The sequence below is a fragment of the Pristiophorus japonicus genome, chromosome 4, assembly GCF_044704955.1.
Source record: "Pristiophorus japonicus isolate sPriJap1 chromosome 4, sPriJap1.hap1, whole genome shotgun sequence".
NCBI lineage: Eukaryota > Metazoa > Chordata > Chondrichthyes > Pristiophoridae > Pristiophorus > Pristiophorus japonicus.
The window spans coordinates 219,346,178-219,362,435 of record NC_091980.1 but is presented as its reverse complement, the minus strand read 5'-3'; the positions used below and the strand labels follow the sequence as shown (position 1 = coordinate 219,362,435).

The 16,258-nt window shown below is 42.4% G+C and overlaps 1 protein-coding gene across 4 annotated transcripts in view; it reads left to right on the top strand.

Annotated features, from left to right (window-relative positions):
• prorp (protein only RNase P catalytic subunit) overlaps positions 1-16,258 on the top strand; it is a 129,302-nt gene that overhangs the window by 89,481 nt on the left and 23,563 nt on the right. For all 4 annotated transcript variants that reach the window (XM_070879117.1, XM_070879118.1, XM_070879119.1 and 1 more), the window contains one exon: positions 10,427-10,575. In XM_070879117.1, coding sequence (XP_070735218.1) covers positions 10,427-10,575 — 149 coding nt within the window. The remainder of the gene's footprint in view (positions 1-10,426; positions 10,576-16,258) is intronic.

Sequence of the window (16,258 nt, the reverse complement as noted above, 5' to 3'; positions counted from 1 at the left end):
TACCCACTTCGTAAACTGGTCTGTTATAACTAGGCATTATGTCTTCCCCTTGTTGCTGGGTAACGGTCTAGTAAAATCTATTTACAAGTTTTCCCAGAGTCTTTTCGGTCGGGGCTGATGTCCCATTCTGACCTTTACTTTCCCCCCTGGGTTGTATTTTGCACATATCACATACCTTCTACAGTGGTCCTCTATATCTCTACCTATTCCCTTCCACCATCAGCATCTGGACATCGAGCTTATCATGTTGATTCTACCTGTATGGACATACCCGTGGTATAGATCGGCCCTCCTCCTGTGGTCATGTGGTCCCGTCTGCTCCAGGCTATCATATAATCATGCACTACTCCAAAAGCATATTGACAGTATAGATGTTTACTCTTTTTTCCCCTAGCCAGCCTCAGAGCCTCAGTGAGAGCCACTAATTCAGCCACTTGAGCTGATTGACCCCCTTCTAACCGTCCTTCCCTTTTGACTGCTACTATCTACCATGGCCCATCCTGTCCGTGGTGTCCCATTGATATAGCGCCGAGACCCATCTACATATAGATCCATGTCTGCATCCTCAAGTGGGGTTTCACTTGCCTGACTACTTCCCTCGTCTTCTCCTGTTGGGCTATACTGATGCTCTTCTCCCTCCGTAATGATTCACCCTGTAGGGTTGTTACAGTTGTCTTTTATTATTGTTACTGTCCCGTTGGGGGGTAAGAGCATTGCTTCCCACCTAGCCCTTCGTGCATCAGATACCGTTTTTAGCCTTCCTGTGTTAAGCAATTCTACTAAGGTATGCTGGGTATGTGTCCCGACATTACTATGCCACTGGCCTATGCCTGTCCCCATGTAATGATCTTTACTGTGGTGAGTATAGATGTGGAAGGGGCTATTCTGGTCGGATAATTCCAGGGCTGGAGCACTTGTGAGAGCTTGTTTTAACCTTACAACCACAATTTCCTGATCTTGACATTTCTGCAATAGTTGAATAGCCCTAGTAACTGCCTGACCCCTTTCACGGTTCCTGGCCTAGGCATTGATCGAATTGCTTCCTTTCCGTCCTTAGGCATCTGTCGCTTCCCTTGGATATTATGTATCCTAGATATGTTACTTCGCTCCTTCCCATCTGCACCTTCCAGGAATTTATTTTTAACCCTGCGCTCTGTATAGCTCCTAGCACAGTAGTTAAAGCTAGTACGTGTTGGTGTTCTGTGTTGGAGGCAATGAGGATATCATCCACATACTGCAAAAGGGTGCTCCTTTCTTTGCCTGTTGTGGGCCTCACCTTCCTGCACCTCCTCCCTTATTGCAGCCAAAACATATCAGGGGAGCTGCATGGGGGTGTGTCTTCTCCTCCTCCTTCGTTTCTGCTGCTACCGCTGTTGCTTCTATTTTAGCTATCTTCTCTCGTTGTTCTGACTTTAACTCCTCTAAGTGTTCTGCCCACTCTAAAGTTTCATTATCTTTTGATGTGCTTCTCCTAATCATAAAAATATAGAAAATAGGTGCAGGAGTAGGCCATTTAGCCCTTCGAGCCTGCACCACCATTCAATATGATCATGGCTGATCATGCATTTCAGTACCCCATTCCTGCTTTCTCTCCGTACCCCTTGATCCCTTTAGCTGTGAGGGCCACATCTAACTCCCTTTTGAATATATCTAATGAACTGGCCCCAACAACTTTCTGTGGTAGAGAATTCCACATGCCTACAACTCTCTGAATGAAGAAGTTTCTCCTCATCTCGGTCCTAAATGGCTTACCCCTTATCCTTAGACTGTGACCCCTGGTTCTGGACTTCCCCAACATCGGGAACATTCTTCCTGCATCTAACCTGTCCAATCCCGTAAGAATTTTATATGAGGTCCCCTCTCATTCTTCTAAATTCCATTGAATACAAGCCTAGTCGATCCAGTTTTTCTTCATATGTCAGTCCTGTCATCCTGGGAATCAGTCTGGTGAACCTTCGCTGCACACCCTCAATAGCAAGAATGTCCTTCCTCAGATTAGGAGACCAAAACTGTACACAATATTCAAGGTGTGGCCTTACCAAGGCCCTGTACAACTGCAGTAAGACCTCCCTGCTCCTATACTCGAATCCTCTCGCTATGAAGGCCAACATGCCATTTGCCTTCTTCACTGCCTGCTGTACCTGTATGCCAACCTTCAGTGACTGATGTACCATGACACCCAGGTTTTGTTGCACTCCCCCTTTACTAATCTGTCACCATTCAGATAATAATCAGCCCTCCTGTTTTTACCACCAAAGTGGATAACCTCACATTTATCCACATTATACTGCATCTGCCATGTATTTGCCCACTCACCTAACCTGTCCAAGTCACCCTGCAGTCTCTTAGCATCCTCCTCACAGCTCACACTGCCACCCAGCTTAGTATCATCTGCAAACTTGGAGATATTATATTCAATTCCTTTGTCTAAATCATTAATGTATATTGTAAATAGTACATCTTTAAACATTTCCAAGAATGCTGCATCATTTTTTTCAGGGTTATCCACCCCAGAATAGTCTTTGTATTCAATCCACTTTCATTCCCCGTACTCCCCTAGCCTTTCGCCTGCCTTTTGAGTCACATTCAGTATTCTACTCCAATTGGTTCTAATTGGTCCCCAGCATCCTTTCATCTCGTATTTGAGGAATTCCAATCTTTTCATTTTTTCTAGATCCGCTCTTCCCTTATTCTGTCATTCCCCATTGTGTACCTCTGGTGTCGCTTTGTGCCAATTTATCATGTGCCAGGACTGCACTCTCGTTATCCCAGTCTGGTTTACTGTTCGGTTGGGTTTGTGGACGACACTTACCCACCGTGGGGTACATTGGCTCTATTGCCGTAAGTGATGGTGCTATGGCTGCGGACTTCACTATACGTCTGGTCCCGTTTTTAATCTCTTCCAGCTTATTTATCTTAGCTTTTAACTCTTGAATTTGTTTTGTTTGAGTATCTATTTCTTTTATCTGTCCTTTGTAGCAGGCGAGTATTATTACATAGGCTGGTTCTGTTTTATTCTGACTATCCCACCATTTCCTCTGTCTGTCAGGTGAGTTTTCCTTTTTTTATTAAGAAATCCAAATTAATAATGTCCAGTATAAAACAGCTGTCAATGGAAAGGGTTAACGCCTTTACAGGCTTGTAAGAAGGCCTGACATTATTACGTGACTTCGCGTAATTATCCGAATTTTTTCCCAAGTCTTTGTGCCTTTAAAACTTGCTTAGAAATTAGGAATCCGTTAAAACAGCAGAAATTATTAATAAAGCTGTCATAATTAGCTTTAAATAAAACCTTCTCATCGGGAAAGACAGCATTTTAGATTAAACTCCAATTTTTCTAAGCATCCAATTCAAATACTTGCCAAAGATTTTTTTAATTGATTTAAAACGAGACCACACATTTTTAATAGCTATTTTGTTTACTGAAATCCAATCTTCACATAAGCTATATACATTCCAACATTTCATTTTCTATGATCCCGTTCACTGAGCAAATCTTGTGTTTTATTTCTCTAGGCACAAAATCTAAACTTCCGTGCCAGTTTCATCTTTTTTTAAGAATTTTCTAATTCCCAGTTTTTTCTTTCTATGCTGAGTTCGTATAGCTTAGATCTTTTCCCCCTTTTGAATCCGAATGTAATAATATTTTGATGGCCTTCCTTCAGTCCATAGTTAAACATCTTTGTTTCTTTATCTTGGCACAAAGCTGCAGCTTCTGTGTCGGGTTTAACTTTAAGTTTTTATTATTTTCACAAAGACAGACATTCACACCAAATATAGCTTATTTAAATTAGTCTTTGTATAAGACAATCGCAAACACTTTTTTTCCAAATTATACGTTCAGTTTATTTCCTTTTTAGCGGCTGTAGCTTCAAGGTTGCGTCTTTATCTTGTGATAAAAACAAACTGTCCTTTGCGAATTCAATGTTTTTTCCAGCATTTTTCTTTTTTCGTCTTTTCTCTGTTAGCACTTATACCTGGGACCCTTTTGATCCATATCTCAGAGAACCCCCTTGGTCTGCATTTTATCCCACTGGCCAGTTTTCCTAAACATCCTGGGGTCCCATCCCCCTTTTTAGGTTGTATTCCTTTTTCAGGCAATTTATCCCTTACAAAGCTGAAATTAAAACACTTGTTTTGAAAGTCTTTGGAATTACACAATGAGCTTTTCCTGAACATTCTGGATACACCAGTAATTTTCATTTGAAAATGTGATGCTTTAAACAATAGCAGAAAGAGAGAACCTTTGTTTTATGTTGGTGAGCATGGTTTGAGTCAGAAATTTGTTGATTTAACACCCATTCTGCATAATTTGGGTGCACATTCTAGCACAGTACTGAAGGAGTACAATGTTTCAGATGAGATGTTGAAGTGAGACCCTCTCTGCCTATTTCACTGGTTCAGGTAAACATTAAAGATCCCATGGTATATTTCGAAGAAGAGCAGGGAATTCTCCCAATGTTCTAATCAACACCACCAAAAAGAACCAGATGAATTCGTCATTCGTCTTATTTGTAGCAAAATGACTGCCAAATTTGCATAGATAACAATAACACATTGCACTTATACAGCAATATTAACATGAACAATATACCAAGGTGCTTCACAGAGGCTACACCAAAACAAAAGTGGATTCCACCCAAAGAAGGAAAGATTAAGAGGGGTGACCAAAAGCTTGGTCAAAAAGGTCCATTTTAGGAAAGGTTTTAAAGAAAGAAAGATTTGGATTTATATAGCGCCTTTCACGACTACCGGATGTCTCAAAGTGCTTTTTAGTCAATGAAGTATTTTTGGCATGTAGTCACTGTTGTAAAGTGGGAAACCAGGGAGGTGGAGAGGCAGAGGGGTTTGGGAAGGGAATTCCAGAACGTGGATCCAGACTACTGAAGATGCAACTGTCAATGTGCATCTAGGTGGAGATGCGGGAGGTTACATAGAAACATAGAAAATAGGTGCAGAAGTAGGCCATTTGGCCCTTCGAGCCTGCACCGCCATTCAATAAGATCATGGCTGATCATTCCCTCAGTACCCCTTTCCTGCTTTCTCTCCATACCCCTTGATCCCTTTAGCCGTAAGGGCCATATCTAACTCCCTCTTGAATATATCCAATGAACTGGCATCAACAACTCTCTGCGGCAGGGAATTCCACAGGTTAACAACTCTCTGAGTGAAGAAGTTTCTCCTCATCTCAGTCCTAAATGGCCTACCCCTTATCCTAAGACTGTGTCCCCTGGTCCCTGTAGTGCTGGAGGAGGTTACAGAGATAGGGAGGGACAAGGGCACGGTGGGATTTGAAAACAAGGATGAGAATGCACAGAAACAGTTGTTGCAGGATGCAAAATGACAAATGATAAATCACACACAGTCAATGAAATTATGGCCAGCCATCTTCTGAAGGAGATCATAAGGCTCTGTGGAAGTTACTGTAATGAGCAGTTACTTTTTAATTAAATATTTATGCTATTGACAGTGATTCATTTTGAGACTAAAGCTTAGAAATTACTCCTTCAGAGAAATGGAGGGGAGAAGTCATGATGGGGTTTAAACACAATGATAATGTTAAATTTGATGTCATCAGGGAGAAACATGTAGATGAGGAAAAGCTAGCCAGGGACAGCATGTGGATGAGGAAGAGAAAGGTGCCACAAATAGATCCCTGGCTCTGGTGGCACAGTCTCTGAAAATGTTGCCCATATTCTCATGGTCTCAAATTGTGAATCTGAATTGGTCAATTCTTCCTTTGGGATGTTTTACTATGTTAAAGCTGCTTTATAAATAAAAATTATTCGTATTTTTTTTGTGTGATCCAAAGTACAGTATTACATAGAATTTAGAGCAATAACATTTATATAGTGCCTTTCACGTAGTAAAACTTCCCAAGGCGCTTCACAGGAGCGATATAAAACAACATTTTACACCAAGTCATATAAAGAGATATTAGGACAGATGACCAAAAGCTTAGTCAAAGAGGTAAGTTTTAAAGAGCTTTTAAAGGAGGAGAGAGAGGTAGATGGGCAGAGAGGTTTAGGGGGCGAATTCCAGAGCTTAGAGCCTCGGCAGTCACTGGTGGAGCGATTAAAATCGGAGAGGCGCAAGAGGCCAGAATTGGAGGAGTGTAGAGATCTTGGAGGGTTGTAGTGCTGGAGGAGGTTACAGAGATAGGGAGGGACAAGGGCATGGTGGGATTTGAAAACAAGGATGAGAATGCACAGAAACAGTTGTTACAGGATGCAAAATGATAAAATGATAAATCACACACGGTCAATAAAATTATGGCTAGCCATCTTCTGAAGGAGATCATAAGGCTCTGTGGAAGTTACTTTAATGAACAGTTACTTTTTTATTAAATATTTATGCTATTGACAGTGATTCATTTTGAGACTAAAGCTTAAAAATTACTCCTATCCATAGTATTAGACAAATACTTAATGCATACATACGATACTCCTCTGCCTAGATTTTAACCAGTTACAATAAAATAGTGTACAGAAGATTATCGTAGTGATATTGTTATATTTTTAAAGATATTTCCTGCACTCAGTGCCATGAACCATACCCCTAAGTGATTCCTCAGTCCCTATGGCAGAATTTGACTTTATATGCACAGTATCTGGTCATGCAATGTTAGCCGGGGTTGACCAGAAACCTTTGTTAATGTAATATTGTAACTTAGGCTTAAAACTGCAAATCAGGTTTATTAAAAGCAAAAGGTTAACAGTAATATAAAGTCAATACAGCAATCACTGCATTTGGCCACAAGATTTCGAGGGGCCAAAATTCAGACCCTTGAGAAAGCTGGCGCACCTACCTTTTTTAAAGTATTTTTACCGTTGGGTGCGATGAAGCGGGCTTTCGATCGGTTTTCTCCACTTTACCGTTTTTTTCGGATCGGACCGGAAGCCGGTCATAATGGGGCGATAGTGCGGCCATATGTGCTGGTGAGGGGTGGGACGGAGTCTCTGCCGCTGTCACTCAGTGGGGGAGTGGTGCTGACGTCAGTGTGCGTGTGCGTCACCACATCTCTCCCCTCATTTAAAGGAGAGAGAAGCAGCATTTCTTTAGGTTTGGCCACTGGGCCACCAGGGACGGTTTCGGCTGGGCCAGCAGCCTGGCACTCAAAGTGGGGGGGGGGGGGATGCCAGGCTGCCTGTTGGCGGCCCAGCTGAACCCAGGGTCATAATTGTCCAGCCGATCGGGAAGTCCGTCAGCAAAAGCAAAACATGGCGGTCGCGGCAGTGCGCTCTCTCCTTAAAGGGCCATCCGCTGCAGTGACTCACACATAAGAAACCAGGTACACAGACAGAAAAGGCTGTCGGGGGCACCAAGCGGCGGATCGTCGAGTTTTTAAGGTAAATTTCGCGTGGAGTGGGATGGAGATGCAGGACAGCGGCAGTGCGTGCTTTGATGACGCGTTTGGGGTGGTCAGTAGTAGCGGGGCGGAAGTGGGGACCGCCTGTAAAATCCCCGAGGTGAATTTAGATTGTGGCGGCCAATGGACTGCAACGCGGTGGCCATTCGATTCCGCCGCATGTCCGCTGGCAAAACGGCGGTAACGGGCCTTATCTGGACCCTGAATTTCGGCTCCCTAATATTTCCTCAAAACAAAAAAATTTTAAATTATAGCACTTTGATGACTATCCTAGTAAAACTGGACCAGCGTGCGTAGCATAACTTATATATAAGGGTTTGCCCACTAACATGCATTCTCCAGCCTCTATTTTTATGGGCTCTGAAGAACTGGCAGAAAACAACTTGAATTTACATAGAACTTGTAATGCACACAATGTTCCCACGGGTCATTACAAGCACTTGGGAGAGGGGTTAGAAAGGGTTACTGAAGATTAGCTCAAAAGGACAGGTTTTAAAGGAGGATGGAGAGATGAATGGGTTTTAGAAGGGAATTTCAGAGACCAGAGTCAAGGAGACTGAAAGCTCTGTAACGGATGTTGGGGCGGTGGATGGGAAGAGCGCACAAGACACCAGAGTCAGAGGAGCAAGGTTATAGGAGAGGGATGTATGTTTGAAGGAGGTAGCAGATATAGGAAGGTGTGATTTAGTGGAGTTCTCCAATTTATTAGTGCAGTGGTAATTTGTCCGACAGAGCAGAAATATTGCTTAGTTGCTGTGTAACATTACAATATTTTATAAGCACACTTGCTCGCAATTATAAGCTGCTAAATCCTGAAGGATCTCAGACCCGAAACGTTAACTGTTTCTCTTGGATGCTCCCGGGCATGCTGAGTGTTTCCAGCATTTTCTGTTTTTATTTCGGATTCCAGCATCTGCAGTATTTTGCTATTGTATGAAGCAGCCCGTGCCAGCCTACAGCAGGACGTAAACAATATACAGGCTTGAACTGTCAAGTAGCAGGTAACATTCACACCATACAAGTGCCAGGCAATGACACTCTGCAATAATAAAAATCCCAACTACCTTCCCCCACTTTCAACAACACTTTCAACATTGACCAGAAGCTTAACAGGGTCACCTATGTCAACACTGTGACTACAAATGTAGGGCAGAGAATGAGAATGCTACAATAAGTATCATACCTCCTGACCCCTCAAAACCTGCTCACTGTCTACAGGGCTGAAGTCAATATGTACAACACTCAAGAAACTCAACACTATTCAGGACAGAGCAGTTTGCTTGATTGGTCCCCCATCACTGGACTCAATATTTAGCCCCTCTATTACCGGCGCACTGTGAATGCAATATGAACTATCTACAGGATGCATTGCAGCAACCCCCACTCCCTTCAACCTCTACCACTGAGAAGGGTAAGAGCAGCACTCTCATGATTACACCTTCCCCTTTAAGTCACACACCATCCTGACTTGGACAAATATTGCCGTTCCTTCAAAGTTGCTGGGTCAATATTCTGGTATTTCCAACCTAACCACAAGGACTGCAGTGGAGCGGGATAAAAGCCCATCATCACCTTCTCGGGGCAACATCCTGGGAGAAAATAAATTTTAAAAACAGTACACTGCTGACTTAAGCGATATAAAAAGGTAGAGTTATTCTCTAAAAAAGGTAGAAGGTAGAGCCTTATACAAGCGATGATTACAAAAAAATTGTACTTTATACTGGAGTTGGATCATTTTCTTTTTCCACAGGAAGAGACTATCCCAAAAGTGTGTGAGCTGATTGCTTGCTGACAGCTAGGAGCTCGGGACCCAGGGAAGGTCCTTCTTAGGCAGTCCCTTGGAGTCGAGGATGACTTGCTTCTACACTAATATGAGTTCTTAGGTGATTGATGAGACCAATGCGGGACCTACAGTCTCTGTCACAGGTGGGGCGGATGGTGGTTGAAGCGAGGGGTGGGGTGCTTGGGTTGTCGTGCGCTCCTTCCGCTGTTTGCGCTTGGTTTCCGCATGCTCCCGGCGAAGAGACTCGAGGTGTTAGGCACCTTCCCGGATGCTTCTCCTCCACTTTGAGCGGTCTTGGGCCAGGGATTCCCAGGTGTCGTTGTGGATGTTACACTTTTTCAAAGAGGCTTTGAGGGTGTCCTTGAAGTGTTTCCTATACCCACCTGGGACTCGCTTGCCGTGCCAGAGCACTGAGTAGAGCACATGTTTTGGGAGTCTAATATCGGGCATGCAGACGATGTGGCCCACCATGTTACAGCACGGGCCAGCAGAAAGGCTGGGACCCAGGGAAAATTCAGCACGGACCAGCAGCCAGATTGGGATCCGAGGCCAGCAGTGTGGCTGGGATATGAGGCCAGAATATGCATGGTCACTAGTAAGGGACCAACGACCAAAGCGTGAGCGGAAAAAGCACAGCAGGGCCTGTGCATGGAGAGCAGCACGCTGGAGCCGGGGGGGTCTGGAGTACAGTGTCAGTATTCTATGGACAAATACACAAGCTGCTCTTAAGATCCACGCACTTACCTACACTGCGATCTCTGAAAACCAAAGAGAGAGGACCTGAGGGAAGGGAGGGAGTCAGTAGGAATGTGTGTGTGTGTGTGTGTGATCAGCCCGTGCAGCAGAGCCTGGTCTCCAATCGTCTTGGGTCCCCTTGCCATTGGACCAATACCTTGCTCTGTCAAGTCAACTCTGTGCAACAGCCACCCCACGTTAAAAAATTCACGCACAGGCATCTTCCACCCTTTAAAATGAAGTTCGGGACCTGGCATCACCTTAGAACTCATTTTAGTGTGGAAGCAAGTCATCCTCGACAACGGGGGACTGTCTAAGAAGAAGCAGATGAGCTGATACCGTTGGCAGTGGAGTGCTTTCCAGATGCCGCCTTTGCTAGTTTCATAACTTCCATGGTATTACAACAGTGTCCAGATTATAATTGTTCCTTTACTAGAAGAAGAAAAAATACTTTTACACCTGTAATGCAGATTCATAACACCATGTGTATTAAATATCAAACTATAACTTAATAATTTGCAACATGTTTTTCGATACAGCTTCTTGACGTAGTTTCTCACCTTGCACAACAAAATCTGCGTCTCCTTGTCCTTGGGCGCAAGCACATGCTAAGAGGAACACGCAGCTGGGACAAAGGTCACATGGCTGCAATACAGAAGTATGCTGACTGCTTCTTTACAGCAAATATGTAAGTCAACGAGGAAGTTCAGTGTAATAAGAAAACCAGGCAACTTCAGAAAATACTGTCATTACTTTGTTTTTTAATTAATAATTGTAACACACAAACATATGAAAAGAAGGGCAGAGAACTATCATTGGGTCCATCAAGCCTACCTCATCTAGACAGGGTTCAGCTATAGGCAGCATAGACCCACCCTCTAACCATGCAATATCCTTTGAAAGGGGAAAAAAACCACAAAAACCACAGCCAATTCAGGAAATATTCTAACACATTCGTCTCTGACTCACTAAGGCATCAAGTAAAGCTCCAGGCAATTCACAGTTCATCATAATTGCAACTAACCAGCAACTTGCCCTCTATAACTGGAAATTTCCTTTTCACTCAGGAACTTTTAAAGAACTGTAGTGAATCCATACCTACCATATGTTTCAGAAAGTGATGACACTGCAAAGAAAAAAGTTCTTCGAATCTAACCTAAGTAATTGCGTATAGATTTTATATAATCTAGTTCTACCTTTCAGATTTTATATAATCTAATTTTATCATTCCTATTTAATTTAAATGACATATCCAACTGGACTGGGTTTTTTGAGATGGATGGGGATGGTGGAACTAGGGGACATGCATATAAAATATAAGCAGCCTTAGTCATATTCCTTCTAAGCCTGTATTTATCTAAAATAAAGTAAATAACCCTAACCCTTGCAGCCAATCTTCATAACTAAGAGCTCCAAGGTTATAACATAAGAAATAGGAGCATATAAGAACATAAGAATTAGGAACAGGAGTAGGCCATCTAGCCCCTCGAGCCTGCTCCGCCATTCAACAAGATCATGGCTGATCTGGCCGTGGACTCAGCTCCACTCACCCGCCCGCTCCCCATAACCCTTAATTCCCTTATTAGTTAAAAATCTATCTATCTGTCACTTGAATACATTCAATGAGCTAGCCTCAACTGCTTCCTTGGGCAGAGAATTCCACAGATTCACAACCATCTGGGAGAAGAAATTCCTTCTCAACTTGGTTTTAAATTGGCTCCCCCGTATTTTGAGGCTGTGCCCCCTAGTTCTAGTCTCCCCGACCAGTGGAAACAACCTCTCTGCCTCTATCTTGTCTATCCCTTTTATTATTTTAAATGTTTCTATAGGATCACCCCTCATCCTTCTGAACTCCAACGAGTAAAGACCCAGTCTACTCAATCTATCATCGTAAGGTAACCCCCTCATTTCCGGAATCAACCGTGTGAATCGTCTCTGTACCCCCTCCAAAGCCAGTATATCCTTCCTTAAGTAAGGCGACCAAAACTGCACGCAGTACTCCAGGTGCGGCCTCACCAATACCCTATACAGTTGCAGAAGGACCTCCCTGCTTTTGTACTCCATCCCTCTCGCAATGAAGGCCAACATTCCATTCGCCTTCCTGGTTACCTGCTGCACCTGCTAACTAACTTTTTAGGATTCATGCACAAGGACCCCAGGTCCCTCTGCACCGCAGCATGTTGTAATTTCTCCCCATTCAAATAGTATTCCCTTTTTTTGTTTTTTTCCCCCAAGGTGGATGACCTCACACTTTCCGACATTGTATTCCATCTGCCAAACCTTAGTCTATTCGCATAACCTATCTAAATCTCTTTGCAGCCTCTCTGTGTCCTCTACACAACCCACTTTCCCACTAATCTTTGTGTCATCTGCAAATTTTGTTACACTACACTCTGCCCCCTCTTCCAGGTCATCTATGTATATTGTAAACAGTTGTGGTCCCAGCACCGATCCCTGTGGCACACCACTAACCACCGATTTCCAACCCGAAAAGGACCCATTTATCCCAACTCTCTGCTTTCTGTTAGCCAGCCAATTCTCTATCCATGCCAATACATTTCCACTGACCCCGCGTATCTTTATCTTCTGCAGCAACCTTTTGTGTGGCACCTTATCGAATGCCTTTTGAAAATCTAAATACACCATGCTCGTTATATCCTCAAAGAATTCCAGTAAATTAGTTAAACATGATTTCCCCTTCATGAATCCATGCTGCGTCTGCTTGATTGCACTATTCCTATCTAGATGTCCCGCTATTTCTTCCTTAATGATAGTTTCAAGCATTTTCCCCACTACAGATGTTAAACTAACCGGCCTATGTTACCTGCCTTTTGTATGCCCCCTTTTTTAAACAGAGGCGTTACATTAGCTGCTTTCCAATCCGCTGGTACCTCCCCAGAGTCCAGAGAATTTTGGTAGATTATAACGAATGCATCTGCTATAACTTCCGCCATCTCTTTTAATACCCTGGGATGCATTTCATCAGGACCAGGGGACTTGTCTACCTTGAATCCCATTAGCCTGTCCAGCACTACCCCCCTAGTGATAGTGATTGTCTCCAGGTCCTCCCTTCCCACATTCCTGCGACCAGCAATTTCTGGCATGGTTTCTGTGTCTTCCACTGTGAAGACCGAAGCAAAATAATTGTTTAGGGTCTCAGCCATTTCCACATTTCCCATTATTATATCCCCCTTCTCATCATCTAAGGGACCAACATTTACTTTAGTCGCTCTTTTCCGTTTTATATATCTGTAAAAGCTTTTACTATCAGTTTTTATGTTTTGCGGAGCAGGAGTAGGCCATTCAGCCTCTCGAGCCTGCTCCGCCATTCAATAAGATCATGACTGATCTTCTACCTCAACTCCACTTTCCTGCATTGTCCCCATATCTTTTGATTCCCATAATATCCAAAAATCTATTGGTCTCTGTCTTGAATATACTCAACAACTGAGCACTCGCAGCTCTCTGGGGTAGAGAATTCCAAAGATTCACTACCCTCTGAGTGAAGAAATTTCTCCTCATCTCAGTCCTAAATGGCCGACCTCTTGTTCTGAGACTGTGACCCTCAATTCTAGACTCCCCAGCCAGGGGAAACATCCTCCCTGCATCTACCCTGTCAAGCAGTGTAAGAATATATGTATCATTCTCGTCACCTTCCTTTTCCAGAACCTCAGTATCCTTTACCATATGCAGGGACCAAATTTGGTTATAAAACTACAAATTCAGAGAAACAAAAGCCTTATATAGCCTATTTCTAATGCTCTTCATTTTATGCTCTGTGGTTCTAGCAATACAACCTAAAACTCTATTAACTTTCCCTATAGCCATCCAACGCTGCTTGTTCACCTTTTAACGCATGATCAACTATTAACCCTAGGTGCCTTTCTTGATTGTTTATCCTTAAAAAAAAATACTCCGCGTGGTATAAACATGCTTGGAGCTTCCTAACCCCAAATGCATAATGCTACATTTGACCATATTGTTGGCCCGCAACCTAATTTACAGTGCATATTTTTGAAAATTTAAGGACAATTCCATTTAAGCTTTCCTATCAATCATTAATGAAAATAATGAGCAGCATCAGTCTTGACGCAGAGCCTTGTGGAACTCCATCCATGACCGGGTCTCATTCAGATCACTTCCAATGTTGACAATCCTCTAGCGACAAGCTTATCAACCAATTAATCCCATCTAATAGCATACTCAGTATAATTTTCCTTACATCTATCGCAAGAAAAAATGTAGCCTTCCTGAAATCAGGTACTAATGTTATAATGTCAGTAGCATTAATTTGCCATGGGATCTTTTACGTCCACCTGAGAGAGCAGACTTTCATCGTCTCATCCAAAAGACAGCACCTCTGACAGCGCAGCACTCCCTCAGCACTGTATTGGAGTGTCAGCCTAAATTTATATGCTCAAGTTCCTGGAGTGGGACTTTAACCCAAAACCTTTTGCCTCAGAGGCAAGTGTGCTACCCACTGAACCACAGCTGACAATAGTGTAAATAGGTAATTTTGTCTTCCCACCCTCTGAATTTGGTATCTCATTATCACATCAGATAATGGGCAGAACGTTAAAATCTCATGTGACAAAAGTATCATGTTCTGTTCTTGTAATCTGATTAGAGTTCTTTGTCTTTCTCAACCTGTTGCTATAGAGGCCTATAACTGATGGCAAAAATCAATCTTGGATCCAGCTGTACCCAGATATTTCAGCTCCCTCCTATTGACCCATATTTCCATCTATATTGCAATTATGTCCTCTCTTACCCCCTCTTTTGTGATCCAATCTATTTCAAATCCCATGTACTCTTTCAACTTCACTTAAGATCCAACATTATCCAACCAAGTTTCAGAGATATCTATAATATCTGAATTATCCATGGAAGTATATGCTTGTAATTCCATTTTTTATTTCTAATGCTTCTAGCATTCGCATAAAAACATTTCAAGGAATTCTGTACGTGCCTATATGGTTCACCCTAAATATTGTTTCCCATTATTGAAATTCATATTTTATTATTACCAGTATTTCTATCCATTCCCCAATCCTATAGGAACAATACACACTCCCTCTCCCAATTAGTTTAAATACCTTTCGATGGCATTTTCTACATTCAGAGACTGTTTTCAGCCTCCAACAAATTCAAATGAACCCCATAAAACTTACTGCCCCAGTTAATATCCCCCAGTTGTTCACACACACCAGGTTTTCCTTATGCTTAATGCTGCCACTGTTCTTTTCTGATGAACTTAGATGAATTACTTACCCTTTCTACCTTTGGTCTTGCTTAGTTTGTTTGGAGGTTATTTTGCAGAAATTGTCTTATTTGTTCAGTTTTAATCTTAGATAAAATAATTGTGCAAATTGAAAGTTTTAACTATTGATCCCACTCCCAAAGAAAGTTTAACAGGATATAGGGAAAGGACAGGGGAGTGGGTCTAAGTGGATAGCTCTTTCAGACAACTGTCACAGGAGGATGAGCCAAATAGCGTCTTCCTATGTTGTAACATTCTGTGAAATATATTGTAAAATATAAAGTAAGTCCCCAGCTTAATTTCCTAATTGAAAACGTCTGTCATTTTTTACAAGTAGTAGATCACTTGTTTAAGTTATAATGGTGAATGACTTTAAGCCCTGTATATATACCTGCAATATTATTGGTAAGTGTATCTTGATCCACTTATGATTATGCTACTGCATTATCTATTATCTAGAGGAGGGCAAGCAAGAAAGTTAAAAATGCAGATCTTTTTTATATATCTATACTCAGCAGTCTCAAAACCAATTGTAATAATAAAAAGCCTATGTTGTTGTTACAAATTTGGGTCTGCTGCAGGTATCTGATCAGGTTTAGCGATGTCAATCACTCTCTTAAGCTGTCTGGTTACCTACTTTTTTTAAACAGTAGTTGACTCCTACTTGCCTGTATCAGCTAGGTGCAGTAGTGAGACCCACATGTGTAAAATGAACCTCCCATGTGATCTCGACTGGATCTCCATGTCTTAAGCACATGTAAACCTTTAACCCTTCCAAAGGCAATTAGAGTTAACACTAGGCGAGGAATTGTTTGCTTCGGTACATAAGCTGCTTTATTCCATGGTAGATAAAACGTACAGAACACTGAGTGTACCAAGCTTTTTATCATAAACAGTTCAACTTCTGTCAGTGCACCATTACAAAGATAATGAACACACTTACACTAGTCCACATTGGAGGGAATTCTTATTTAATGTAGAAACATAAATGTATTCTGTTATGTTTCCTGAAGGTTATTTCTCCTTCACAGCCTTTCTGCTGTTTTAATCCCTTTGCAGCCTTTCTGCTACCTTATCTATGTTGCGAGCTATCTGGCTTACCTTGGGTATT